At 47.1% G+C, this 26,547-nt stretch overlaps 1 protein-coding gene across 3 annotated transcripts in view; it reads left to right on the top strand.

Moving 5' to 3' along the window:
• The window catches only part of LOC135899642 (nischarin-like), a 249,643-nt gene that overhangs the window by 102,724 nt on the left and 120,372 nt on the right, over positions 1-26,547 (top strand). For all 3 annotated transcript variants that reach the window (XM_065428950.1, XM_065428951.1, XM_065428949.1), the window contains one exon: positions 7,435-7,579. In XM_065428950.1, the coding sequence (XP_065285022.1) occupies positions 7,435-7,579 (145 nt within the window). The remainder of the gene's footprint in view (positions 1-7,434; positions 7,580-26,547) is intronic.

The following is a 26,547-nucleotide window of genomic DNA, read 5'->3' as shown; positions in this document are numbered from 1 at the left end:
AACAAGATCAAGGCGATGGTTATATTCCTCTAATGTTCGGCCAAACATCACAACATCGTCCAGGTAACATAAACTGATTTCCAATTTGAAGCCCGGCAAAATTTTGTCCATATATCTTTCAGACGTTGCGGAGACATTACACAACCCGAACAGCATAACACTAAATTCAAACAAACCAACTGGCGTTACAAAAGCTGTATTTTCTTTGTCAGTCGGATGCATAGGAATTTGCTGATACCCGGATCGCAAGTCTACCGATGAAAAATAAGATGCCGAATGTAAGCAATTTATAACGTTGTCAACGCGAGGAAGTAGATAGATGTCCTTCTTGGTTATGTAGTTAAGACATTGATAGTCGACACATAGCTTCCGTGAACCGACCTTTTTCTTAACCACGATTATAGGCGCAGCCCAGGGACTTGACGATTTATGAATAATGCCGGTGGTTAGTATCTCGCTGACTTGCTTTGAAATGACTGTGCTTCGACACAGAAACTTTGTAAGGCTTCCATCGAAGAGGATACGCAGATCCAGTGTCAATCTTGTGACGAGTGTGTGAGCTTGGTTCCTGAGTTCCGTGTGCCTTCTGTGAAAAATCAAATACTTTAGCATGTCTGGCCAATAATGTAACTAAGGCTCTGTGCTTCTTCTAGGGAAGAGACTTGCTAATCATTTTTAAGTACTCTAATTCTGTAACAGAGACATCAGTAGGGTCAGACTGAGTGGTCTCGTAGGGCTCCAATGCAGCTGCCACAGTCCTTTTCAAACAGGGCAAGGTGCGTACCCCCCGGGAGCATAACTGACTCGGCTGTACAGTTCACCACCCATAACTGTGTTTTTCTGCCAGTAAGCAATACAAGGCAGTGAGGCACAAACATGTTTTTCTTCTCACAAGGCCAGGGCAACGGCTCAAACACAATGTCAAATGAACCTGTACTCGGGTCGGTTGTCGAAGTATTAGCTAGCATGCTGGACATCAACCAAGCCGGAAGAACAGAATCTCTTACTACAGCAAGGGGGTCGCTTCGACAGGGAGGCTGCTGAGCGAGAGCGTACAACAGAACTTCGCCTGCTTTGCATTCCACAATTGCATGACACTTGCAAAAAGTTGATGCCAAGGATAATGTTGTGCGTAGAATGAGCAAGTACTGCAAATTCTGCCTTGAACGCCTTGCCAGTGACAGACATGGTGCATACACGGACTGGACACACGCACCGCTCACTGCGCAAAAAGTAGTAGGTTTGTCCCAATAAAAAAACTTTACAGCCAAGTCATTCCCTGAAAACTAAACTCGTTACAGAAACAGTTCCTCCAGTTTCTATCAAAGCCAGTGTGGGAACATCGTCAACAAGCATATAAACCTTGTTTTGAAGCATTGAAACTGGTGTGCAATGCGGTACGTTCAGCGACCTCACCTCTATCGGCCACGCAGGCTAGTTTCCTGGTGGCAGAGGTGAAAGCCGCGGCCGGGGCTGTGGAGATACCAAGTCACATTATTCTGAGTGTACTCGGCACGCTGTTCCCACTCTGAAACGAATGGAGACTGTCGGCTGTAGTAGTTGTAATGGTCATGAGGTGCATAAGGCGGCTCGACGTCATTGGTAGGCCATTGGTAGCGGAGCCCTCGGCCGAGGCCCACGGTTGGAGTAGCTGCACTCGTTGAAACTTGCAGCATTGATAGTTGTGGATCATGGATGGTATATCACACTGCGTGTCTCTAGCTTGCACAGGAATAGAAGCATGCCGATGTAGTTCCTCGCATACAGTGAGACAAATGGTGGAGGAAAGATCGGCAGGTAGTGAATCACGGCATACGTCGACAGTAGTGACCGTCAGGACATTGGCCAGACTTCCAAACTTCGAAGTGATGCGACGTGTTTTAGGGGCCTCGAAGGTTCGACAGTGATTATTCATGTCAGCCACTGATTCCAGACTCTCCTTTCCGATGAAAAAGTGATTAACATCCTTAACAATACCTTTGAGAATATGGCCCACCTTGTCTTCTTCCGCCATGTTGGCATCCACCGACTTGCACAACTTCATTATGTCTGAAATGTACGTTCTGCAAGTCTCCCCAGTGACTTAAGCCCTCTGCGATGTCTGCTCTACATGTTTCTTCTTTGTTGCTGTCTCTACAAAGCATTTCTTAATCTCCTCCACAAATAGTTTCCAGGTTGTCAGTGTCTTCATGGTTCTCAAACCATACCAACACAGTGAAATAAAGGAACAACCCCACTGTAGTGCAAGGACCTAATTTGACTTGATTTATGTGAACCAAGGCTTTGTGAGAACTTTTGAGGGTTTTGAATTTTGTTTTAAAAAGGGTAAAGAAAGAAGCAGAAGGTGAGCCAAGGACAGCTTGCACGCTTGGCAGCATCAAGAAAATTGAAGAGAAAAGGAAGAAGAGAGGCGGGTGCCGAACGTGCAGGCAAGGGGCTCGCGATTTAGAAGATGCAGGACCAATGCGCTGTTCCAGGAGCTCCTGCTGCAGTACTGGAGGCGGCCCTGAGGATGCGCCTGCCTGTTAGTGCAGACATGAAGTGGTGCCTGGTGTGGTGCCCATTGGAGCAGGCCTGGCTATTGCCTGCTCGTAGCCGCCTGTCGGAGCAGCTCAAGGCTGTGTCTAGGACGAGGCCTAATTAAGGCCTAACAGAGGCCTTTACTTTGAGGTTGCCTCTTGCTCGAGGTGGCACGTGGAGTTGCTACAGTGAAAGCCATCCACCTGACACCCGTTCAAGTGCACTGGCCACGGTAATGCAGCCAGAGCCCATCGCCTGCTTCATCTGATCAGTGCCGTTATCGTGTCTTGGCTCGCCTTCCACGATAGTTTGTGCGTTGGCTCAACACCCACGAGGGTCATCGTGCCTTGGCTCGCCTCCAACTAGAATGATCACGACAGTTCTACCGCCGATTGTCGTCACCATTGGAACTGAACCTGTGAGACGTTTTCACTCCTTTCTTGAACACTGTGTGTAGGACTTAATGTAGGCATGTCTTTGTTTTAGTAGCTTTTGTTCCGTACTGTGTTTTTTGCTTGTTTTGCTTTAATCCTAACATCTTCTATAAATGTTGATTTACGTCTGTACACGCGTCTCTGACGTTCATTACCGCTTGACTGTGCACAGACATACATGACTTACAACCGTTACACCCATGTTAGACAACTGACTAGCGGCATTCCAACCGTTGGGACGGCTCACCCGCTGATAGTGGCTGAGCCAATCATCCACGTTGGTGGCAGGTTTTCCTGTGAAGGTCCGTGGCTCCCTTTAGTGGTAAGGAGATGCCCTCATGGATGGTTGCTGGGTGTCTCCATTTGAGCTCAATTCTTGAGGTAGTAGTGCCAAGCCTGCAAGTGAAGGGCTGTGGCGAAGCTCGTACTGTTGGGCTTTCGTTGTTGGCAGACGGTGTCCCTCAGGTAGCACTAGGTAGTAGCTGGCTTACCCCGCACCTGCCACCACAATTGTGACAATGGATCTTGTTTATTTACAAGATGAAGAAGGCAAAAGTATCGCCTGCTGTGGTTGCTCAGTGGCTATGGTGTTGGGCTGCTTAACACGAGGTTGCGGGATCGAATCCCGGTCATGGTGGCTGCATTTCGATGGGGGCGAAATGTGAAAACACCCGTGTGCTTAGATTTGGGTGCACATTAAAGAACCTCAGGTGGTCAAAATTTTCAGAGTCCCCCACTACGGCATGCTTCATAATAAAATTGTGGTTTTAGCATGCAAAACCCCATAATTTTTTTATGCAAAGGTATCGCTCAGCAAAAGCAGTTCACAGTGCTGCACACAAGCCAGCAATGCAGCCTCGTTCTCCTGTTCATCCAAACTCTGCTTGCACGTTTCAATATCATGTGATCCAAGTTTCACTCACTTTTGGTGACCTGCTGTCTGACTTGTTATAAGAGATGTTTGGAAGTAACATGCGATCATGGTATTGCAGTCATTACACGACGCATATTGTTATTTGGTCACACTAAGAGACTGATGAGGGAGATAGTCCGAAGCAGGGCTGCGTCCTGTTTAGAGGCCTTTGTGGAAATTACGGCAGCCGTTGTTTGCAGTAACATAAGGGCCAATAGCTCCGAAAGATTTGAAAGCATCATGTCCCCTGAGACCCGGCCGATGGGTTTAGTTAGGTTGATGGGTTCTCTGCAGCAAGCAGCACGTGCTAGGTGAGCTTCAGCTAGGTGACTGGCCATGGCTGCCTGGTGTTGAGCGATCGAGCAGTTATGAGACGCTCTCCCTATGTCCATAATTCTCTGCCAACTTTGTTCTTAATGCCTTTTATGCGTGTCCCCTTTCCTCAGATCCATCACTCGACTCCCCTTAACATTTTTTTCGGTTAGTCACTTTCACACTCTGTAACATTCACCGGTTTGGTGAGCAGCGCGGCGGCCGCTAACATTTCTATATATTTCTGTTTCTGCGTGCATTTCGAGGCCATTCTCCTACCTGCCTTCCCACCTATTTTTGTTGCGGTTTCTTAGCTTCCCTGGCCCAGCACCCCTCTCACTGATATATTTTGCCGTGCACAAATCGGCGTTCTTTTAAAGCGAAGCTTTTTTTCTCTCGAAAGTTTGGCCACCACAGGGGTGGTTCAGAGCGTGTATGTACATGGAATGAGCGTGGCAGAGAGAAAAGAAGACTAGGGAAACTTGTTTGAACCTTTGCGCCGCGTCGAATATGCAAAATGCGCTCTGGAGCTCCCTGGGCATTGATCGCCACATTGGGTTCTTGGCAGCTGTAATTATCCGTGACCCCCCCGCAAAACCACTAGAAATTGCAGAGCTTACCTTTCTACTATACCCAAGTCCAGAGAGAAGCTAAATAGAATGGTAGAGGGAGGGAGGGGAGGCAGAGAATGGGTAGAACTGATGCAGTCGTGAAATGAGTGATTAACAGCCAGCCTTGCTGTTAGAAAATTTGTCCTGCAGTCATTGGCTGACTGTAGGACAAAGGCCTCTCCCAGTGATCTCCGATTACCGTCATTGACTGCGCTTTCCTTCTCTTGGCACCCATTCTGTGACTATAATACCATAATAGACCACTGATTATCCACCCTACGCATTACATGTCCTCACAAACGCTGGCATGATGTGGGGAAGAAATAGAAGACGACGATGACGAACGTGCGAGCAGTGGCTTGAGCGTGTCCCTGTGACTTGTGCAATCATGCACACACTAGGCACACCTTTAGTAAGTCAGAACCGGGGGGCAGCCGTGCCTCCAGAGAAGTGTGCTGCTCTTGCACCCTGAAGGCCCGGCGTCGAATCCAACCCAGACTTTGAAATGTACCAAATTTTCTTCTCAAAGCCACTAATTTGCTTTGTTGACAGGAAACTCCCTGTCAATGTCGGCCATTTTCTATCGCGGTGCAGTTTTGCCAATGTCAGAGCCAACATAGACACTTAAGGCTTTCACCTTAAAGGGACACTAAAGGTTACTATTAAGTCAACGTGGACTGTTGAAATGTCATCACAGAAACCTCGAAATGCTTGTTTCGTGCCAAGGAGAGACTTATTTTAAGAGAAAATGCGTTCTGAAGCGTCCGCGTACCTCTAGCGCAGTTCAAATCGCCCGCTCTCCGATCGAGGAGTACTGACATCATGGTCTCATAGTGACGTTGGGCCATTGGTGAGTAGAACGGCGTCTGCAGACGGCGCTACGGCTTTTCTGCGCAAAACGCAAACGCGCGGCCAGAAACAGAGCGAAGACGGAGCCGACAGCAGAGCGAAAGCGGGAGTATGGTGGCTAGCGGAAGGAGAAACGAATTACGTCCCACATTACGTCCCACGGCACACGGAGAGTCCGTTTTCGTTAAACTATAAGCTGCGGCGAGCTCGCAGCGTGGTCGGCGTGGTCTGTAAGCCTTTTCGCACTCGCAACAGGGCATGAAAAAGTGCGAATCGACGCAAAACTTGGCCTAGAAACGGGCTTCGCCACAGCCAGACCCAAGCTGGCATGACCCAGTTGTCGTTTCCCGCACCGCCACCAGGCGCCGCTACTATACCTCAAACTCCAGCGCAAGACGCCCATAAGCTGGTACTTCATTCTATGACGCAAACTTCGACGCTCGTCGCAATGGACCCTGACACCGACAGATTGGCTCGCGATGGTGGGCTCAACTTCAGTGATTTGAGCACCGACGAGCGCGACCTGCTGCTGAGGGCTCGCACTGCCGGCGTCGTTGCGTACTACGACGGCGGCCTCGACACCGGCTCTCCGGAGCGGGAAAGCAATGAGAGCTTCCCACGACATCACATGGACGTGGCATTCTTGCTGCTTGTTCCAAATGAAAGTTTCGCGAGCCAGCAGAACCCTCACAGCACGACGCGATAACGAAAGTACTGAAACTCCAAAGCGTGCGCGGCACAGAGTCGAGCGCGCAGAGTCGAGCGAAAACGAAACCTTTCGAACACCCATATTACTGAAGGGTAACGTCAAAATGTTATTTCACCCGCCGTGGTTGCTCAGTGGCTATGGTGTTGGGCTGCTGAGCACGAGGTCGCGGGATCGAATCCCGGCCACGGCGGCCGCATTTCGATGGGGGCGAAATGCGAAAACACCCGTGTGCTTAGATTTAGGTGCACGTTAAAGAACCCCAGGTGGTCAAAATTTCCGGAGTCCTCCACTACGGCGTGCCTCATAATCAGAAAGTGGTTTTGGCACGTAAAACCCCAAATATTATTATTATTATTATTAAAATGTTATTTTTTCTTAGAATCGAATATATGTAGACAAGTAGCATTTTTTTCCGTCTTATAATCGAATGACATGATATTTTTAATACGAGTAGTTGAGTATTAGCAACACAAATTATGAGGAGTCCTTTCGTCATCGTGCTAGTACCGGAATGTCGCTGGGGGGTCTCAAATCGTGTCATGCATTTACCTCAATTTCTCGGTTACTAAAGCTCTGTTCGCGATTAAATTGACACCTTAGACGTTCTAGAACATTGCTCTACCACTTTAACTTGAGTTTCTGGTAACCTTTAGTGTCCCTTTAATAAACACACAAGTGCTACATGCATGTCTCATGCCTGTGCTTATGTAGGGCAGCCACAGCAATCACAGGAACAAAGCCTACCATTGAGTCATGTCATGACACATGCATCGGCTAGTTATCAAAACCGAAAGTGAGTCATACAAACAAATATTGTTGAGTTGTTTAGAATTAGTGTCAGAGCTTGCCAGCATTTTTTTCTAATGCTTAGAGGGCTCAGACTTTCATTTAACGCAAAATAATGACATCAAAGATGTTAGTACACTGTTTAGCATCTGCACTGCAGCCAGAGGACCTTAGGGAGATAGCACAAGAATGCTGCTGTTCCTTGTCTCCCATCTAGGCTTTTCCTTGCAGTTTTGAACCGTTCAGATTATTTTGACTGCCTTGTGTCACAGTGGTGGCTGTGTTGTGTGTGTGGTCCAGGAGGTGCGCACTGTTGTAGCCGACTTGGCTGAGCAGCTGTTTGAGACGGGCGAGCAGACCCTGGCTGGTGACTCCCGCTTCTGCACCACCCCACTGCAGCTGCACTGCCTCACCGAGAGGCTCAAGTTGGCTGAGCCCACCTGCAGTGAGTGCTGTCACACCTCCTCAAGGCTACGCTCCGTTTCAACTGGAAAGCTAGAGAGACTTCTCACATTTGCGAACCAAAAAGTAGTGTCAGTTATGAAAGAGATTGGAATGCATCGTGTAATTATATGTGAAATGTAAATTTGTCACACAATGTGATTTAATTATTACATGGAAGGCACATGTCTGAACTTGTTTGCTACCTAAGGAACGGAGTGACGCAGTGCACTGCTTGCGATCATGACCGAAACATTGTGCATCGCCTATGGGCAGGACACAGTGGCGCAAATAATATGCAGTCTGACATAACCAGTGGTGTGCAGATACGGAATAGTAAATTTCAAATCAGATACAGAATCGAATCAAGAAAAAAGAATCCAAATATCGAATTGAGTATCAGAAAATTTTTCTCCTAATCTAATGCTTGCAAATTTTGAGCAAGAAATGTGCTGCTTCACATGCTCAAGTCTCCTAGCATTGTGTAACAAGAATCTAGCAAGCTATCGGTAACTTAGGCACACAGAAATCAAGATATGTATAGAGTTCAGTCTACTCTTATTAAGGGGAACTCCTGATGAGTATGCCAATGCCGATTACAGCCAGCTCAGTTCTAGTATGTGAAATTCTGGAAAATAATTTTTTATCAATAGGATGTCTATTGACGTCTTTTTTTTCCCCCTCTGAAGCTAATGAATTAGTGATGTTCTATTGTACTGAACACCAATGAAATTCTCAGTGAAATAGTGGACCTGTGTATTTCAGCAATCTTTTATTGCATAGAAAGTTTTGCTTTCCAGTTTCGCTCCAAAATTCAGCAGAGCTATGCCAACTTTACGTCAGGTGGTTATCACAAGTCCAACCTTTGTGGCAGACGAAAGGACCACGCATCATGTGACTCCATCACCACTCCAGGCATAGCCAGGAGTGCTGGTAAAGAGCAGATGCCATGCGCGACATTTCATTGTCAGGTTCAGCGTGATTTGTCACCTGTAAACGATTCTGAAATATGGTGGGTTGCGGCAAGCTCGCACAACACCTCCCCGCCTTCCATCTCCTTGTTCATCCACCATCTGTGCAAATGCATGCTTTTAAAAATAACAGAAATCGCAAACTCTTCCACTCCATGTTCGGTGTTTATTGTAACAGTAAAGTGAAGGACATGTGCCAGGAGAGTTAAAAAGTATTCTTCGTCTTCTTTTATGTGAATCTCAAACATCTTCTCACCGGCACACTGGTTAGTTTGAAGCCTGCAAGTGGTAGAGACGCTGCACAGTCCGACATATCTTTTTTTCCGTCAGACTTCTTCAAGAGACATTGACTAACATAATTATTATGACCAGGAAATTTCTTTAATTACAGCCAGGTCCCACAAAAGTTGTGGAATTTTTTCGTCCATAATAAGAATGACATTGCCTACTTTTGCTCCACTGCAAGAAGAGCCGTTGACGTATTGAGTTGATAGTAGCTGCAAAATATATTGTTACGTTGCAGAAGTCACATGCGATTATGTATTTACAATATTTACAAGAGAGACAATGATGCATAAGCAAGATGGCTGTCGAGACTGGTTCCACCTCTACACGTCTAATCGTCTTCTTCTGACTGGCGCTGTAACATAACCCCGCCTGTAGAGCCGCCGTCGCGATGCTTACTATAAGAGAGGTGAACTCGCGGCAAAGTAATGCTTCAGCTGTGATACATGCACAACATCCATGGGGACATGTTAGTCCAGCGGAGTGATCTCGTCGTTCACATCACCAAGCTGATGCAGTATTGTGTAGGGGCCTGTGTAGCGAGGCAGCAGCTTTTCAGACAAGTTGACGCAGCGACAGGGCGTCCAGTCCATAGGAAGACAACGGAGCCAGGAGGAAATGTCGCCTGTCGTACCGGGTCTTCTGCGCCACCTTAGACTCAGTGAGCTGTGAGCCAGCTATCTGGCATGCTGTATGAGCTCGGGTGAAGATGTCTTGAGCATATTCAGTGGGAGTGTTCACCGACAAATGAAGCAGCGCGTCAAAGGGCAAAAATGGGTGGCAGCTGAACAGAAGGTAAAAGGTTGAAAAGCCAGTGATCTCGTGGCGGGACGAATTATAGGTGAAGGTCACAAAGGGTAACATGCTGTCCCAATCACTGTGGTTGTCGGAAATTTACATAGACGGCATTCCTGTCACGTGCTATTGAGCCGCTCCATCAGTTCGTTTGTCTGTGGGTGGTAGTCAGGGGAAAGTTTTTGTTTGGCAGAACAGGAGCGAAGTAGGTCTTCAACTACTCAGGACAAGAAAGTGCAGCTGCGCTCAGTGAAGAGCTTCCAGGGTGCACCGTGATGGAGGAGGATGCCTGTAAAAGGAAGTCTGTCACCTCAGTGTCACAGCTTGTGCGCAGAGCTCGCATAATTGCGTACTGGGTCATGTAATCAGTTGCGACAATGACCCACTTATTGCCAGATTTCGATGTTGGAAGAGGGCCGAGAGGATCAAGGCTGATGCGAAAGAATGGTTCTGAGAGCACATCGATGGGGTGAAGGCATGCAGCGGCCAGAGCAGCAGGTTTTTTTGTGGCGCTGACAGAGCACACAGGCTGCAGCGTAGCAATTCAGAGCGTTAAAGGCCTGGCCAGTAGAAGCGGCACCGTACACATTCATAAGTTTGCGAAATGCCGACATGGCCTGCAGTAGGGGCGTCATGCAACTGCTCAAAAACTGATGTCTGTAGCTCGCATTGTACGAGTAAAAGTTTTGGTATTTCATGGTGTAAGCTGTAACGATGGAAAATGTTGCCGTGGAGCACTAACATGCGCAGCATGGGCTCCGAATCTCCAGAATCGAGACGATCGATGATAACACGTAAGCAGTCATCATGCCATTGTTCAGTGCGGATGTCGTGCAGATGACCCGGACACAAGAGTTGGGGTCATGCGCATCATATTCAGGGCAGTCGACAGGACAGTCGACAGTCGGCATCCTTGTGCAAACAGCCCAACTTGTATAAAACAGCAAATTAATATTCTTGGAGCCATAGCGCCCATCTACCCAATTGTCCAGTGGGGTCTTTAAGCGAGGAGAGCCAACACAAGGCGTGGTGAACGGTAACCACGAAAAATGTGCAGCCGTACAAGTAGGGGCAGAATTTGGCGACTGCCCAAACTAAAGCCAGGCACTCCTGTTCGGGAACTGAAAAATTCCTCTTGGCGGGTGACAGGAGGCAGCTGGCGTATGCAATTACGTGCTCTGTGTTATGCTGCCATTGAACAAGTACAGCCGCAATTCTATGGCCACTGGCATCCGTGGGAAGTTCAGTGACGTCAGATGGATCACAATGTGCCAGCAATGGGGGAGCTGTTTGCAAGTGAGGGAGCTGTTGCAAGTGAGGGAGCTGCAATGGGGGAGCTGTTTGCAAGGCCCCATGTGAAAGCAACATCCTTCTTAAGTCGATGAGTAGGCATGCGGTTTGGGCGAAATTTTCGATAAAATGACGAAATATGAGCGCAGCCCAACAAAGCTTCTACGTCTGCGGCAGAAGACTGAACTGGAAAGTTCAGGACAGTGTGAACCTCGTCAGGGTTGGGTTGAACGCCAGCGGCACTGATGAGATGTCCAAGAAGGGTAATTTTGCGATGTCCAAACTGGCACTTGGATGAGTTCAACTGCAGGCCGGCACGTTGGAAAATGGCAAACATAGCTGATAGATGGTTAGATGACACGACAGCCATGTTGTCGTTATCTCTCTTGTAAACATTGTAAATATATCTTTATATGCGACTTCTGCAACGTAACAATATTCTATGCGCCATCTCTTCCAGAAGGCATTGAGACAAGCTTCTTTTTTTTTTGTCTCCATCTCTCCATTCTTTTGTAGAATTTGGCTCCTTCTCCATAGTACTGTTGTCAGCTAAACATTTCGACAGAATTGCCTGTCTGGTTGGGAAATTGATTAGAACTTGAGACTGACTCCAACCAAATAACTGAATTTTATTAGCCCGACGTTTCGGAGCCCATTCGGCTCCTTCTTCAGGGGGTTGTTCTTCGGGGGGTGGCGGTGTGCCGCTTTTAAAGCGTCTTTTTTGAAGAAAGGAGGGGGGGGGGAACACGGGAGGTGGGGAGACACTCCACAGACGGAAAGGTGGGGGGGGAACAAAAGGAAAGGGGGGGTTGTGTTGTTGACCGCTTCCAAGGTGCTGCGATGACCGGTGCTGGGTGGAGTGCTCACGAGGGTGCCCTTGATGGGCCGCGGGGGGGGGGGGGGGGGGAGGTTACAGGGTCGCGCCGACGTTCTCGCTCGTTTCACCAACACAGAACGTCGGCGCGACCCTGTAACCTCCCCCCCCCCACCCCCCCCCGCGGCCCATCAAGGGCACCCTCGTGAGCACTCCACCCAGCACCGGTCATCGCAGCACCTTGGAAGCGGTCAACAACACAACCCCCCCCTTTCCTTTTGTTCCCCCCCCACCTTTCCTTCTGTGGAGTGTCTCCCCACCTCCCGTGTTCCCCCCCCCCTCCTTTCTTCAAAAAAGACACTTTAAAAGCGGCACACCGCCACCCCCCGAAGAACAACCCCCTGAAGAAGGAGCCGAATGGGCTCCGAAACGTCGGGCTAATAAAATTCAGTTATTTGGTTGGAGTCAGTCTCAAGTTCTACTGTTGTCAGGAATGGAGATTAGCCTTCGGTTGATCAGAAAATGAGCTGGTGTAAGTGGTAGCTCTTTATTTTTCGTTATTTTTAGCAAAATTTGACAGGAAACTTCAAGGCTTCCTTCTAAACAAGCGTGTGTGCAAAGTTTTTAGGTATGTGGACGATTTTTTAGTACTTTTAGAGCTTTTACCAAATGACACTCTGCCCGCAGCAGTAGACGATGTATTGACTGCTTTTAAAGCTTCTTCACGCACTCTTAATTTCACTCATGAACTTCCTAGCAATCATTCCATCAGGTTCCTAGAACTGCAACTAACTTTCTTTGACGACGGGCATTTGTGCTGGATGTTTTCACCTAGGGGCAAGAAAGCTCATTTACCATTTGGATCTGCACATTCAAAGATTGTAAAAAGAGGGATTGCAATGAATTGTTTCCGCAATGCACTTGAAAGAAGCTGTCACCACGCCATTAAAAGTAGCTTTGACGCACAATCCCAACGTCTAGAAGCCGCAGGGTTCCCTCCGCCTCTTTTGAAAGCGGTGGCTGAATCGCTGCTTCAGAAACTAAAGAAGGAACGTACGGAGCTGGTAGATGGTGGGGCTTTTGAACGTAAGAAACTTGAAGTTATGCCGTACGTGCATAAAGTGAGCCACAGTATTAAGAAAGTTGCCGCCAAGCAGGGAGTAAGTGTTGTTTTTTCTGCCCCTTGTAAGCTTTCGGGTCTGTGTTCACGCATTTCTCGAGGCAGGGCAAGGAACCATGTTTGCACAACGCAGCATGAAAATCGTTTCACGGCATGTGCTGCAGGGGTTGTTTATAAGTTCCCTCTCACGTGCGAAAGATTTTACATAGGCCAAACCGGTCGATGTATTAATGACCGCCTGCGTGAGCACCACTCCTCCCTGGGGTCAGATAACGGTGCAAACTTGCCTCGCCATTGCAATGAGTGTGGTTGTTATCCTTTGTTTAGCAATGTGACGATTCTTGGGAGGGGCAAGGGCAAAGAAGAGCGTGAAATCTTGGAAGCGTACTTCATCAGTTTATTAGGTGATGACTGCGTTAGTACAACCTCGGTGCGCTTACAAGAAAAAGAATTTGAATTTCTAAGTCGGTCCCGATAGAAACGGTGCTGTCTTTTCATGCTATGTGATAAGTGATGATGCGGTTGCGCATGCTCTGCTGCCCTTGCTGGGACTACACCGATTCTAATAAACCACAGTTGATAGTCCAGTCGTTGTGTCGTGAACTTCTTCTCTTGTCCTTTGTGTTTTTGACAGGTTTTTTCGTTCAAGTATGTACCAACTGGCCCAGATTTCAACCCTTCTTCCACTTAATCCTTTGTTCTCTGAAGTATTGCAGCACACGTTCGTCTCGAACTGGCTCCCTGATTTCTTTTAGTTCTTTTGATGCTCTTTTGAATGCGAGACAGTTGTCGGAATACTGTCCTGCAGAGAGACCTTGTCTTGCTGTGAACCGTCTGAATGCAACTAAACAGTCTGCCGTACTGAGGCGGGATACAAGTTCGAGGTGAATTGCCTATACAACAGCACAAGTAAAGATAACAATATATTCTGGCATTGGGCTGGAAGTAGTTGCATGGTAGCGCATTGGACTTGCAAAGTCTATGCCTGCAGTGGAAAATGGTTTGCATTCTGTCAGTCTATCTTTGGGTAGAGGTGCAAACTGTTCACTCATTGGTTCAACTGCAAGTCTTCTGCATACGCTGCAATGACCAATAATTTTTTTCACCATTTGTCAACATCTAATGATCCAGTAGTTCTGTCTTAATTGAGTTAGTGGTCAAGAATTCCAGTATGTAGAAGGCGTCGGTGTTCTCTTTTTCTGACTTGTTTCGTGAATTCTTGCTCTACCAGAAGAACGATAGGATGCTTCTTGTCATTCGTGAATTCTGAACTCTTCTGCCCACTCTGATCAAATTGTTTTCATCTTTGTAAAGAGCAACTTTCGTTGCAATTGTATTAGATGAATAACCTTTGCCAAACGCAATTTCTTGTATCTTAGAGATCCAAAATTTCTTTGCTCTTTCTGTTTCAATCGTTAGCAGTGGCCCTGTTATCCTTGCTTCCAAAATCTGAGCAGTGATGTTCATACTTTTGGTAAGATTGATAATGCGGGAGAGGTCGAGCAAAGGAGATGTATTCATGGTTGTCACCTGTAATATTCTTGTTTCTTCTCCAGTTTTCTCAGGAGCCTTGAAAATTTCAATTGGCCAAAACAATTTCAATTTCAATTCAATTCAATTTTTATTTTTCCAGAAATAATACGTCCTGTAAAGGGTCAAGAGCTAAAAGCTGTCTCGACAGCTTGACTAGGCCCATGACCCCCTCTACAAGGCAGTATTGATGTACAGCAACAGGTAGTGTCCATGACATCAAGAAATGCGAAGAACAATGAATTATACAGTAGCATAAGGGTAATTAATTAATAAATCTACAGCATATGATTTCAAAATGTGTGTAATAACTTTATAGTTGTGAACATATGACAGTACAAACAAAAAGAAGTTTAAAACACCAGAGTACATACATGTTCATGTGAAACAGTACTTGCAAAACAAAAGGCAAACATACATAGCCATTCATTCTTTAGATACAAAATACATTCTCAGTCCTTTTACGCCGTAACTGATCACACATTTATGCTCATTTAGAATAAATGGAAGATTATGCTGTAATGACTGAACTTTATAATTATTTCGAAATTTCGGTTGAAGCCAAACGTCATCATTACGTGTGGATAGTGTAATGTCTTTTTCTTAGCGATGCTAGATTCATTAGAAAATCTTTGGAAGCTACAGTGGAAAAGTAAAAGGAGCGGAGCAAGCGATACGGATACATATATTCCGCCCTAATTATATTGTAGCTTATAAAAGCACTTCGCATGGGAGACTGGTGATCAAGGTTTGCAATATGTCGCACGATCCTCTTTTGAAGTGCACCTATCTTTGCAACGTTTCTTTTTGTCGTTGTAGCCCATACAAGACCACAGTAGTTAATATATGAAGCAAACAGTGCATGATAAATTTGGATTTTAGCCTGTGTTGGAAGAAGATGTCGGCAACGAGATAAGATTCCTGTCACTGCGGCTAGTTTACTACAAACATCTTCTGTGTGTTTATCCCAACTTAAGTTTGAAGAAAACGTAACCCTGAGAATTTTGTGTTCGTTCACTACTTTAACTTCTTGGCCTTGGCATTTGACAGCATGGCATGTTTGGACTATCTTATTTTTAGCTCTAAATATTACTACTTTCGTCTTCTTTGGATTTATTCTAATGCAATTCAAATTGGACCAGAGGTGTAATTTGTCAAGTATTTGATTACATTTGATAATTAGATCGTCTGCATGAGGACCCGAAATTAATATGCTGCTGTCGTCCGCATATATGATAAATTTTACGGTTGAATCAATGCTCACAATATCATTGTGAGCATTGGCTTTCTTAATCAGCCACTCAGGTCCATTCCACCAAAGTGTGCTTTCTTGAAGACTCTTGTCGGTCTGCTGGGATGTGTTCTGGTGGAGAATATCACCATTGACCTAGTAAACTCTCGGCTAGTATTTCCTTTACCCTGCTCGATACGAAAAGCTTCCATTTATCAGAGTAGGTTTATCCATCCAAGTACGGCCATTGGGTCAGACCACAAGTGCGTTTCATAGTCTGTCGATGTGCCTCTTTGCACAGTATGCATGAGTCGTGCTGCCATAGGAGCTCCCAATGGTTCTAATTGCCGAAGCGTTAACCTTTTCAGTGGTGCCACTCTTGATTTCACGATCACCAGTCGTTACTTCTGAATTTTCTGCCTCTGTTCATGCATAAACTGCGGCTAGCTCTATATACTAATGTGCTGGCATCTGAAAAAACATGGAAGATGGGCTTGGACGACAGTTCTGCAGCATTGATTATACTTGCGACACATATCATGTTCAAAAGACGAAGATCTTTGCACCATCTTCCCCAAGAGCCACAAATTTCAACTGGAAGGTGGTCATCCGAATGCAGGTTTTTCTTCCACAACTGTTGGAAAATTAATTTGGCTTTCACTGTGAATGGAAAAAGAAAGCTGTGTGGGTCATACTGAGCTTCTGTCTTTAAGACATTCCTTTTTGTGGTTGCCATGGGTGCCACGAGTTGCATAATTTTGGAAGTGTGAAACCTGTACAGATCGTCTTCAGGGAACCATAGAATTCCTACTATTTTCTTGGTTTTAGGAACTGTTAACCAAATATCATCATTAATGTTTGTTTCTCTTTCTTCGCTGAGATTCTGCCTACTTGTGGAATTTGTTGTCCATTTACGCAGACACATTCTCGCTTCATTGATGACTTTGATGCATTATTGCAGACCAGTGAAGCTGTCTTCATCGTTCCTGCTCTTGACACAAGGTTGTCCACATAAAACTAGTGCTCTAGTCTCGTCATCTCTTGATCTTCTCCCTTTGTATTCTCAAAGTGGGAATGAAGTGTGGCACTAAGATGAAACGGGCTTGATGCAGCTCCGAGTGGTACCCGATTCATCCTCCAAATAAACGACATGGCAATTCTGCTTCAAGGGACTTTCGTACCAAAAATACCAAAGTGCGTTGCAGTCAACTTCAGCAAGATGAATTTGCAAAAAAGCCTTCTCAATGTCAGCTGTAACTGCAATGTTGCAGGTTCAGAACTTTAAAGGAAGCTTGATGACCGATGTATTCAAACTTGGTCCCCGCATGCAAAAACATAATTTGAAGACTGTCTGTCAGGGCTGCTCGAAGAGGTGTCAAGCACAGTCCGCGACTTTGTTGTTTCTCTTTTGTTGTTGATAACTGCCCTGTGTGATAAGTAGTAAACAGGTCTGGTACCTTAATTAATGGTTACTTGTACCACAGTCATTTTCTTCATATTCTCGTAATGCTTTGTCATATCGTGTAAACAAATTTCTTCTTGAGAAGTCTTCGTGTCAGCTTAACAAATTCGTCCTTCGCTTTCTTTATATTGCTGTCTAGTTGATCAGCATTATCCTTCCAAGGAAAGTGAACTTCATAACTCCCGTCGGTTTTCTTCACAATTCTTTTAAATTCTTGGATAACTATATCTGATGTGGTAGTATCCTTTTCAGGTAGTATTCCCATGTGCTCTACATCCCAAAACGCTTCGAGGTGTTTTGAAATGTCTTCACCAAGACAGCAGGTTCGCACGACAACCTTCATTATGGTGGTGGTGTTAGTTTTTCTTTCACTTTCAAAGCTTTCGACAGGACCCTGCAAAGTCCAACCAAACAGTATTTATATGACAGTCAGTCTATTATTTAGTCCTTCTGATCTTTCCAGTAGCAACCTGCCAATAGTAGTCGGGTGCAATAAGAACATCCATCTTGTCATTGCTGTCGTTCATGTGGGCATCATCTACGAGTTGAAGACTGGTGCCTATTTCATGAAACATTGAGTCGGGAAGGTGGAATGATGTGCTGTTTACAAATACTATTAGGGACTTCTAGGGCCTCTACTCGGATCTGCTTTCCATCACATTGGCTCTTTAAATAATGTTCCACATGTCGCAGTAACTTGGGAGAGGACAAAACTTCGCCAAATGAAGACAAGGTCGTGCTCTCTTCTCCTGAAATTTGGCATTAAAGTGTTCTTACCATGTTTTCAGTGACGAAGATATGTTGACTTCCTGCATCCGTAAGACAAACCTGGCACTGACTACATGAGCTTCCAGCCCAAATTTTGGCTGTTTGCAGCAAGATCGCCTTATCAATTTTGAGAAGTGCGCTTGCAACTTGCACATCTTTCACTGCTTTCTGCTCTATTCTGAGACTTTCTCAGAATTCTAACTACTCTGAGACTTTTTGGAGTAAGGCTTGCAAAGAAACACGAAATATCTCCCTTGACAAAAGTCACAATGTAAGAACCTTGCGTTTTTGCACTCTCTTGCGAGGTGATATTTCTTGCAGCACCGAGAGCAACATCCGCTTCGTTTAAGTTTTTATTTCTTCTCTTGTAGGGACATCTCTTTGTCACACTTTATAAAGGGATGTTGGTGTTACTCAGAAAAGGCAAGCTTCCTTAGGACGTGCAAATGGGGTTATTAACACAGCAGCTGAGGCTCCACGGCGTGGAGTAAGTTCCATCTTGTTTGCCTTGAATTTCTGGCCTGAAAATCTCGTAGCGATTTGGAAAGCTTCTTGTCTGCTAGTCACTTCCCTCTTCAAAAAACATAAGCTCAGGAAAACTGCTACTTCCACCTACGTTGTTGGACTTGTTTTGGCAATAGCGAAGCACAGTCTCCGGTGGTAGTAGACACCTTTCTACAGCAACCTTCAAAAGGGTGCTGTACTCTTCCTGTTTTACACGTAGGGCCTTGGGACCTCAAACATTCTTGAATATTTCATCATAAAGAAGTCTGAAAGAAATCACGCTGTCAGCTGAAACCACAGGCTTTAACTGAAGCAGTTCACTTGTGTAATCATTCACGGCAACTTCTTTGCTTCCAAAACATTCTTTGAGCATGTCTACAGCAATTTCATAATTGCTCTCTGTCAGTGATCGGCCAGTTACGTTGTCTTCTGCCTTGCCACCACGGTAGCCCTTCAAATACAGAACCTCGTTGTGATGTTTGCGTTACGTACATTTTCCCAGCGCCAAGCATCGCGGAAGAGAAAGGTAGGCGGAGGTGCGCTGCGTTGACCTCTTCTGGCAGTTGCTAGAGGTTTCGTTTGTGATATGGATGTACCGGGTTCGTCTCGTGATAACATCGTCCTCGCACGGGATACGCTGTGTGTATGAGTGAAAGCGTGACAGTGAGCCGACGATGACTGCTCAATCTCGCATGCGCAAAGGAGCAAAAGGGGGAAGGGAGGAAGCGCTTTGTCTTCCGTCATGCGCATGGCATCTGTGGAGGGCCTTGTACATTGGCCACGTGCGGTCTTGCGGGCTTTATATTTCAAACGTGATCTGCTTTAGGGGCACAGTCTAGGTGGGCCGATGGCTCATAGCTTTGCGTGCACTGTGTCCTCACCGCTCAGTTTGTATTGAAGTGATAGACAGTGCTAAGGTAACTTCGCTCACTGCTGCTGCTGCGATTCCTCATGCCAGCATTTTGACAGCGAGCGTCTGTGGTCATCGAGCGATGTGTTCATGTTTGCATGTACGCGCTTACACCATGCTTGTCGTTTTGTTAGTAAGCGAATGTTTACAAGGGGACGTTCTACTCTGGCGGCTGCTCTGTATGGCACGGCCGCATGATCCCTGTCTTGCATACAATCTGCGATGCGGACAATCTAGGCACCAAGGGCCGAATGCTTTGTATCTGCTATAGCACCTTTACGCTTGCGCGTCACTCGCATTGATGAAGTGAAACGTCACTATGTTTCCTCCTCTTGTTTTTGCCTCTGTCTATGGGCGATGTGAATTGCAGGCCTCCAGTATGGTGCCTCCACTTGCGTGCCCTTGGGTGCAGCGCATCGAGGCACCCTAGCCTCCAGGATCAGTAGCGGTGGTGATCACTCCGAATGCTCGTCTTAACCAAAGAGCACATTTGAGTCGGTTCGTCTTAAGCGGATTTTTTTTTGAGTCTATGGTAAACAAAACAAATGTTCCCATCTTGTTCGTTATATGTGAGAATTCAGCTAGACCGAGTTCGTCTTAACAAGAGTTCACTGTACTTAAATACATCAACACTGGACATATGCTCAGTTTTTGTGTACAGAACACTCGTACTGATCCCAGAAGAGCACCAGCTTTGAACACTATCATTGAATTTGTTGATCTCCAGTTTTTGAAGCTTCATAGTAGCTCAAAATTCTCTGTTCTGTCCACAAATTTTGCATTCACTGCGTAGCCCAAGTGCTTGAGTATCGCTTATTGATTTTTGCATTTCTTCTATGTGTCTGATAAATTTAGACTTCGCCAAACATATAGATTAGTAGAGGCCCACGCTTTCGAGTTCCGATTCAAATTGCTCGTCCTCTACCAATTGTTCAATTGTGCTATCTAATTCTCATAGAGCTCCCTCTTTTATTAGTAGAATGTTCAAGTTCTCTTGCAGCTTGCCAACAGTCGTTGAGCAGATGAGATTAGCAAGGTGAGGTCGTTGTTGACTTTTGTCACGCTGGCCTGCAGTGCACTCCGCTTCCCCTTACGGCGATCCATTCCTGCATAGGCACTGGCGGTATTTGCAGTGAGCGCAGATTGTAGGCCTAGTTGCTGTTCCAGGGTCGGATAGTAGTGGTAAAAGGTGCCGGGTGTGGACATTAGTGGACGTAGCCGAGTCAATCTTCGTGAGGGCAACTTCTTCAGAGGTCCCCTTCAGTCAGGTCGTCGTTGTTGGAAGTGTGACGAAGAAGATCGGCAGGCTAAAAAGCCCCGTTGCCATCGCGTGGCTCATACCCAGCTCGTTCACTGGCTGCGCCCTAGCTGCTGCTGCCGCATTGGTCGCTGCTTTTCTAGAACCTGAATAAACCCCCTTTACAATTGGTGGAGGTGCTGGGTACAACAGTAATTCTGGAACATCGCAACCGGACACTGCAGCCTGTCTTCATTATGCCGGAAGAAGGACCACCGCTACCACAACCCGCTGCCCCAGTGACTACCGTGGTCTGCCCCGGCCCGTTGCGTCAACGCGACCCACCCATCTGCAGCGGTACCGAAGACCATGACGTAGAAGACTGGCTCGCTGACTACAACCGGCTGAGCATCCACAACCACTGGGACAACACCAAAAACTGAATTGCGTATCGTTTTATTTGAGCGGTGTCGCCAGCGTGTGGCACCGCAACCATGAACATGATCTCACGATGTGGACAGCCTTCAAAACTAACGTGACGGAAGTATTCGGGCGCCCCGCCATTCGCAAGCTTCGCGCCGAGCAACGTTTGCGCAGTCGTGCGCAACAGTGCGAGGAGACATTTACAAGTTATATAGAAGATGTTGTCGACCTCTGCAACCGCGTCGATGTCACAATGGCTGATGCCGAGAAGATCCGCCATATCTTAAAAGGCATTGAAGACGACGCCTTCCAGATGCTGTTGGTGAAAAATCCGGTGACAGTCTCTGAACTCGTGAGTCCCTACCAAAGCTTCGACGAACTCCGCAAACAACGCATAGCCACCTGCCAATCTCCTCCTCAGGCGACTTCAATGTCGAGCTTGGCTGTTTCCCCGGAAAACACGTCGCTGCTGCTGCAGATCAATGAGTTCGTCCGTGAAGAGGTGGCTCGTCAGCTTTCTCTGATTCTCCTTACACACGGCCAGTTGAATCCTCCGTTGGCACCCGCTCTCCAATCTGTCAACGAGCAGGTAGCCGACCACATTCCACCTTCTCTCCAGCAGGCTCCAGTTGCCGCTCCCCTGATGTACGCCGAAGTCGCTTCGAGGCCTGCACCACAGACCTACGGTCCCCTTCGCCCACCTTTGCGCCCGCCCATATCTGCTCAAGTCTGGCCACTGGTGCAGTTTGCATGACCACAAGATCGTTGGCACACGGAAGACAATCGTCCGATTTGTTTTTATTGTGGCCGTGCTGGACACGTAGCACGTCACTGTCGCCTGATTACACCGAACGTATCCAACAATGTGCGTCCATATGCGCCACGTTTCCAACAACACTGCAATTATTCTGACACCTTTGAATCTCCTGCCGTTGAGACTGCATTCTCCGGTCGCCGTTCACCTTCTCCTCGCCGCCGCTCCCTTTCCTCCATGCACCGTCGGCGGAGCCCTCTGTGCCAGGAAAACTAAAGATCGCAGTTCAGGAGGCGAGAACTGCGGTGTCTGCAAAATGTATAAGGCCTCACACTTCCCTGAAAAACGTTATTGAAGTCGCAATAGAAGGAACATTGACGCTAGCACTTGTCGACACCGGCGCTGCACTTTCAGCGATAGATGCCCGTATTTGCCGCAAGATAGGAAAAGTGACGACGCCGCTTTCTGGACTGTCTCTTAGCACTGCCAACGCACAGCACGGCGAGCCATCCGGCGCCTGCACCGCTCGTGTCGTCATCCAGGAGGTCCTCTATATCATGGAATTCATCGTGTTGCCATCTTGTTCACATGACGTCATATTAGGTTGGGACCTTCTCTCCACACATCATGCGATCATTGACTGCGCCCGCGCTGAAATCGAGCTGTTTCAGTTTTCGGGCGATATTATCACTGGCCAGAGGGACCCTTGTCGCAAAATCACCGTTTCTGAAGACACCATTATACCTGCCTGGTCTTCCGCCTTTATCGGTATCTCTTGTGACTCTGTAGATGACAGAACAGTACTCTTCGCTCCGTCTGAACTTTTAGTTCGCCGCCGTTCACTACCACTGCCGTTCGCCGTCCTCTAGTTCAAAACTGGCGCTTCTCTGATGTGTGTGTCAAACCCATCGGCCGAACCAGTTACTTTACGCCGCCATGAAAGCCTTGGCAGAGCAGAACCCCTGGCCTCATCTTCAATATTTGACACGACGGACGACTCCACTTATCTTGCCGCTCTCGAGGCATCGCCTCCTCAGTCACTGCTACGTTCTTTTACGCCAGCTATTGCCAGTGACCTTACGTCGACGCAGTGCGATGAACTTCTTCACTTGCTCGAAGGCTTCTTTCTTCCTTTGACTGCCAAGCAACATCCCTCGGCCGCCCAAAGACTGTCTCGCACACCATCGACACTGGGAGCCATGCGCCCATTCGGCAGCGTCCCTACCTAGTATCGGCGACTGAAAGACGCGTTATCAATGACCAGGTGAACGATACGCTGAAACGCGGTGTCATCCAGCCTTCTAGTAGTCCCTGGGCATCACCAGTCGTCCTAGTTTAAAAAAAAGACGGCACCATACGATTTTGCTTGGATTATCGAAGGCTTAACAAAATTACCCGAAAGGATGTATACCCGTTGCCACGTGTCGACGATGCCCTTGACTGTTTGCAAGGTGCAGAGTTTTTTTACTCTTTAGATCTCCGCTCTGGCTACTGGCAGGTGCCCATGGCTGACGCTGACTGTTCTAAAACTGCGTTTGTAACATTAGACGGCTTGTATGAATTCACTGTAATGCCGTTCGGTCTGTGCAATGCGCCCGCCACTTTTGAACGCATGATGGATGGCATTCTGTGCGGCCTGAAGTGGCACACTTGTCTCTGCTACCTCTACGATGTTGTAGTCTTTTCCCCTGATTTTCCTACCCATCTTCGCCGTTTACATGAAGTTTTGACCTGTCCCCGGAATGCTGGGCTCCAGCTTAACTTAAAAAAGTGCTTATTGGCAGCTCGAAAATTGACTATACCAGGCCATGTTGTCTCCAAAGAAGGCATCCTTCCTGATCCGGCTAAACTTCGCGCCGTATCCGAATTCCCGAAGCCCACTAACTTAAAAGCACTACGCAGCTTTATTGGCCTATGTTCCTATTTTCGACGTTTTGTTCGCAATTTCGCTACTGTGATCGCACCACTAAACCAACTCCTACGAGGCGAAAATGAACTTTCTGCTTGGTCGGAAGCCTCTGATGATGCCTTTACGACTCTTTGTCGCCTACTCACGTCTCCGCCAATCTTGCGCCATTTTGATCCAAGCGCACCTACAGAACTTTACACTGACGCCAGTGGTGTTGGCCTTGGTGCCGTGCTCGCACAGCGTCAGAACCCTAATGCCGAATACATGGTCACTTATGCCAGTCGTACACTCACAAAAACTGAGGCCAATTACTCAGTAACAGAAAAAGAGTGCCTGGCTATCATATGGGCTCTTCAAAAATTTCGCCCATATCTCTTTGGTCGACCCTCTGACGTGGTGACGGATCATCATGCTCTTTGCTGGTTGTCTAACCTGAAAGACCCGTCAGGCCGCCTCGCTCGGTGGGCCCTCCGAATTCAGGACTATGATATGCGTGTCGTCTATCGCTCTGGACGCAGACACTCTGACGCCGATGCCCTCACGCACTTCCCAGTAACTTCCGACAGCAGTACTTCTACCTACAGACCTGATATCTCACCGCTTGACATCCTGGACATGGCCTTAGAGCAACGTAAAGACCCATGGATTGCCATGATATTCGACTTTTTGTCAAATCCTCCGGCAGCTTCGCCGACAGGCGCAGCATTTCACCATCCGCGACGGACTTTTGTACCGCCGCAACTACCACAATGACGGCCGCACATGGCTCTTAGTAGTGCCCCGCCACCTTCGACAAGATTTATGCTCCGCTTTTCACTCTGATCCGCAGTGTGGTCATGGCGGAGTGTCAAAAACCTACACACTGCTTCGCCTATGATATTTTTGGCGAGGGATGTACAACTTCGTCCACAAATACATATGCTCCTGCATTGCCTGCCAACGCCGCAAATGTGTCCCGCATTTCTCCACCGCACCTCTCCAGCCGCTTCCCTGCCCAGCTCAGCCATTCGACCGTGTCAGCATTGATTTTTACGGGCCTCTTCCATCTACTGGCTCCGGCAACCGATGGATTGTTGTCACCGTAGATCATTTGACACGATATGCCGAAACCGCCGCCTTGCCTGCCACATCAGCAAAAGACGTCGCCTCATTCATTCTGAACAACTTTGTTCTCCGCCATGGCACACCCCGTGAACTGCTGAGCGATCGGGGTCGCGTATCCCTCTCGGACGTCCTGCAGTCACTCCTATCTGATTGCCAAATTATTCACCGCACTACTACTGCTTATCATCTACAAACCAATGGCTTAACAGAACGATTCAACAGAACTCTTGGTGACATGCTATCAATGTAGGTTGCATCTGACCACTCCAACTAGGATCTTGTACTTCCATTTGTCACATACGCCTATAACACTGCCTCCCAAGCCACTACCGGATTCTCACCATTCTTTTTGCTTTACGGCCGCCATCCCCCCAGCACCATTGATACGGTTCTCCCATACTGGCTGGACCCTGCTGAGTGCTCACCTTTTTCTACAGTCGCTCAGTACGCCGAGAAATGCCGACAACTGGCCCGTTCTTTGATGTCTGCTCAACAGTGCCACCAAAAAGAGCGCCATGACCTAAGCCCACCCCCTCACCCCTTCCCTATAGGCTCACTCGTGTGGCTTTGGGTCCCGCCTGTTGCTGCCCCTGGCCTTTCATCCAAGCTCCTTCCGAAGTACCACGGGCCCTACCCGCGTGGTTGCGCAACCATCACCTGTTAATTACGCGGTTCAGCCTGTGTCACCATCTCCCATCTCCCGATGTTTTCAGCACCATACTTTTAGAAATGACAGAAGTCGCAGACCCTTCTACTCCTCGTTCGGTGTTTATTGTAGCATAAAGTGAAGAATAAGGGCATGTGCCAGGAGTGTTAGCAAGTATTCTTTGTCTTCATTTGTATGAATCTCCAACACATGCAACCAGGACATGACACTGTCATGCCCGCCATTTAAATCGAAAGCTAGTCGTGTGATGGGTTGCTTGGAGCTACAAAGAGACGTCTGTTAATGTTTGCTGGGCCTGAGTCGGCAAAACAAATGAAGAAAGTTGGCTGTTGCTTTGTTCATTCTATTGCTTGATGTGCTTTCTATACTTCTATAGATAACAGTACAGTACTCAAATACCTCCAGTGTGTCTACCCAAGTTTTTGAAGACAAGGCCTTTTTTGAAGACAATGTCTTTTTTGAAGATAAGGTGTGTTGAGATCAACCACTTTTGTGCCATCAAATTAGTCTATATAAGGCCTTTGACAACGAAAAAGTTATCAAAATGAAGTTTGGAATGAAATAGACATGCACCAAGAACTATGCACGAAACAGTAACATTGTACAATTAGCGAAAAAAGACTAAAATGACACTCGGATGCGCTTGTTCAGACTGCGCGCACCTAAAACCGGAACCAAAATTGTGGCTATACTCAACAAAATGTGTGGGCTGATCCTGGAGATAGTGCAGTCTAAAAATGTGGGCCATTGCAGAGGGTAGTACAGCCTACAAAGTAAGGTCAAGGTTAAGTAAAGGGCTCTATTGTAAGGTGGTACTAAAGCAGGGCATGGTTGCATAGAAGTAGCCGAGCCGACTCCACAGCGATAGACATCAAAGAAAGACAGTTTTCTGGGTGAGCCTCTCTTCCCCCTCGAATAACAGAGGTGTGACCTGTAGTATAGAAAATATGGTGTCACGGTATACGTTGCGACTACTACATCCTGGAATAAAATGTTAAAGCGCCATCACCATCATTCATTCATCAGCCAATTTTATGTTCACTGCAGGACAAAGGCCTCTCCCTGCAATCTCCCATTACCCCTGTCCTGCACCAACTGATTCCAACGAGTGCATGCTATCACCGAAAATAAGCATATTTCTAGTGGTAAGAAAAAAGTTAATTGGGGAAAAGGCCACTAATGGCTAACATGAAGTCAG

The sequence above is a fragment of the Dermacentor albipictus genome, unplaced genomic scaffold (assembly GCF_038994185.2).
Source record: "Dermacentor albipictus isolate Rhodes 1998 colony unplaced genomic scaffold, USDA_Dalb.pri_finalv2 scaffold_16, whole genome shotgun sequence".
NCBI lineage: Eukaryota > Metazoa > Arthropoda > Arachnida > Ixodida > Ixodidae > Dermacentor > Dermacentor albipictus.
This window is presented reverse-complemented; position numbering and strand designations above follow the sequence as displayed.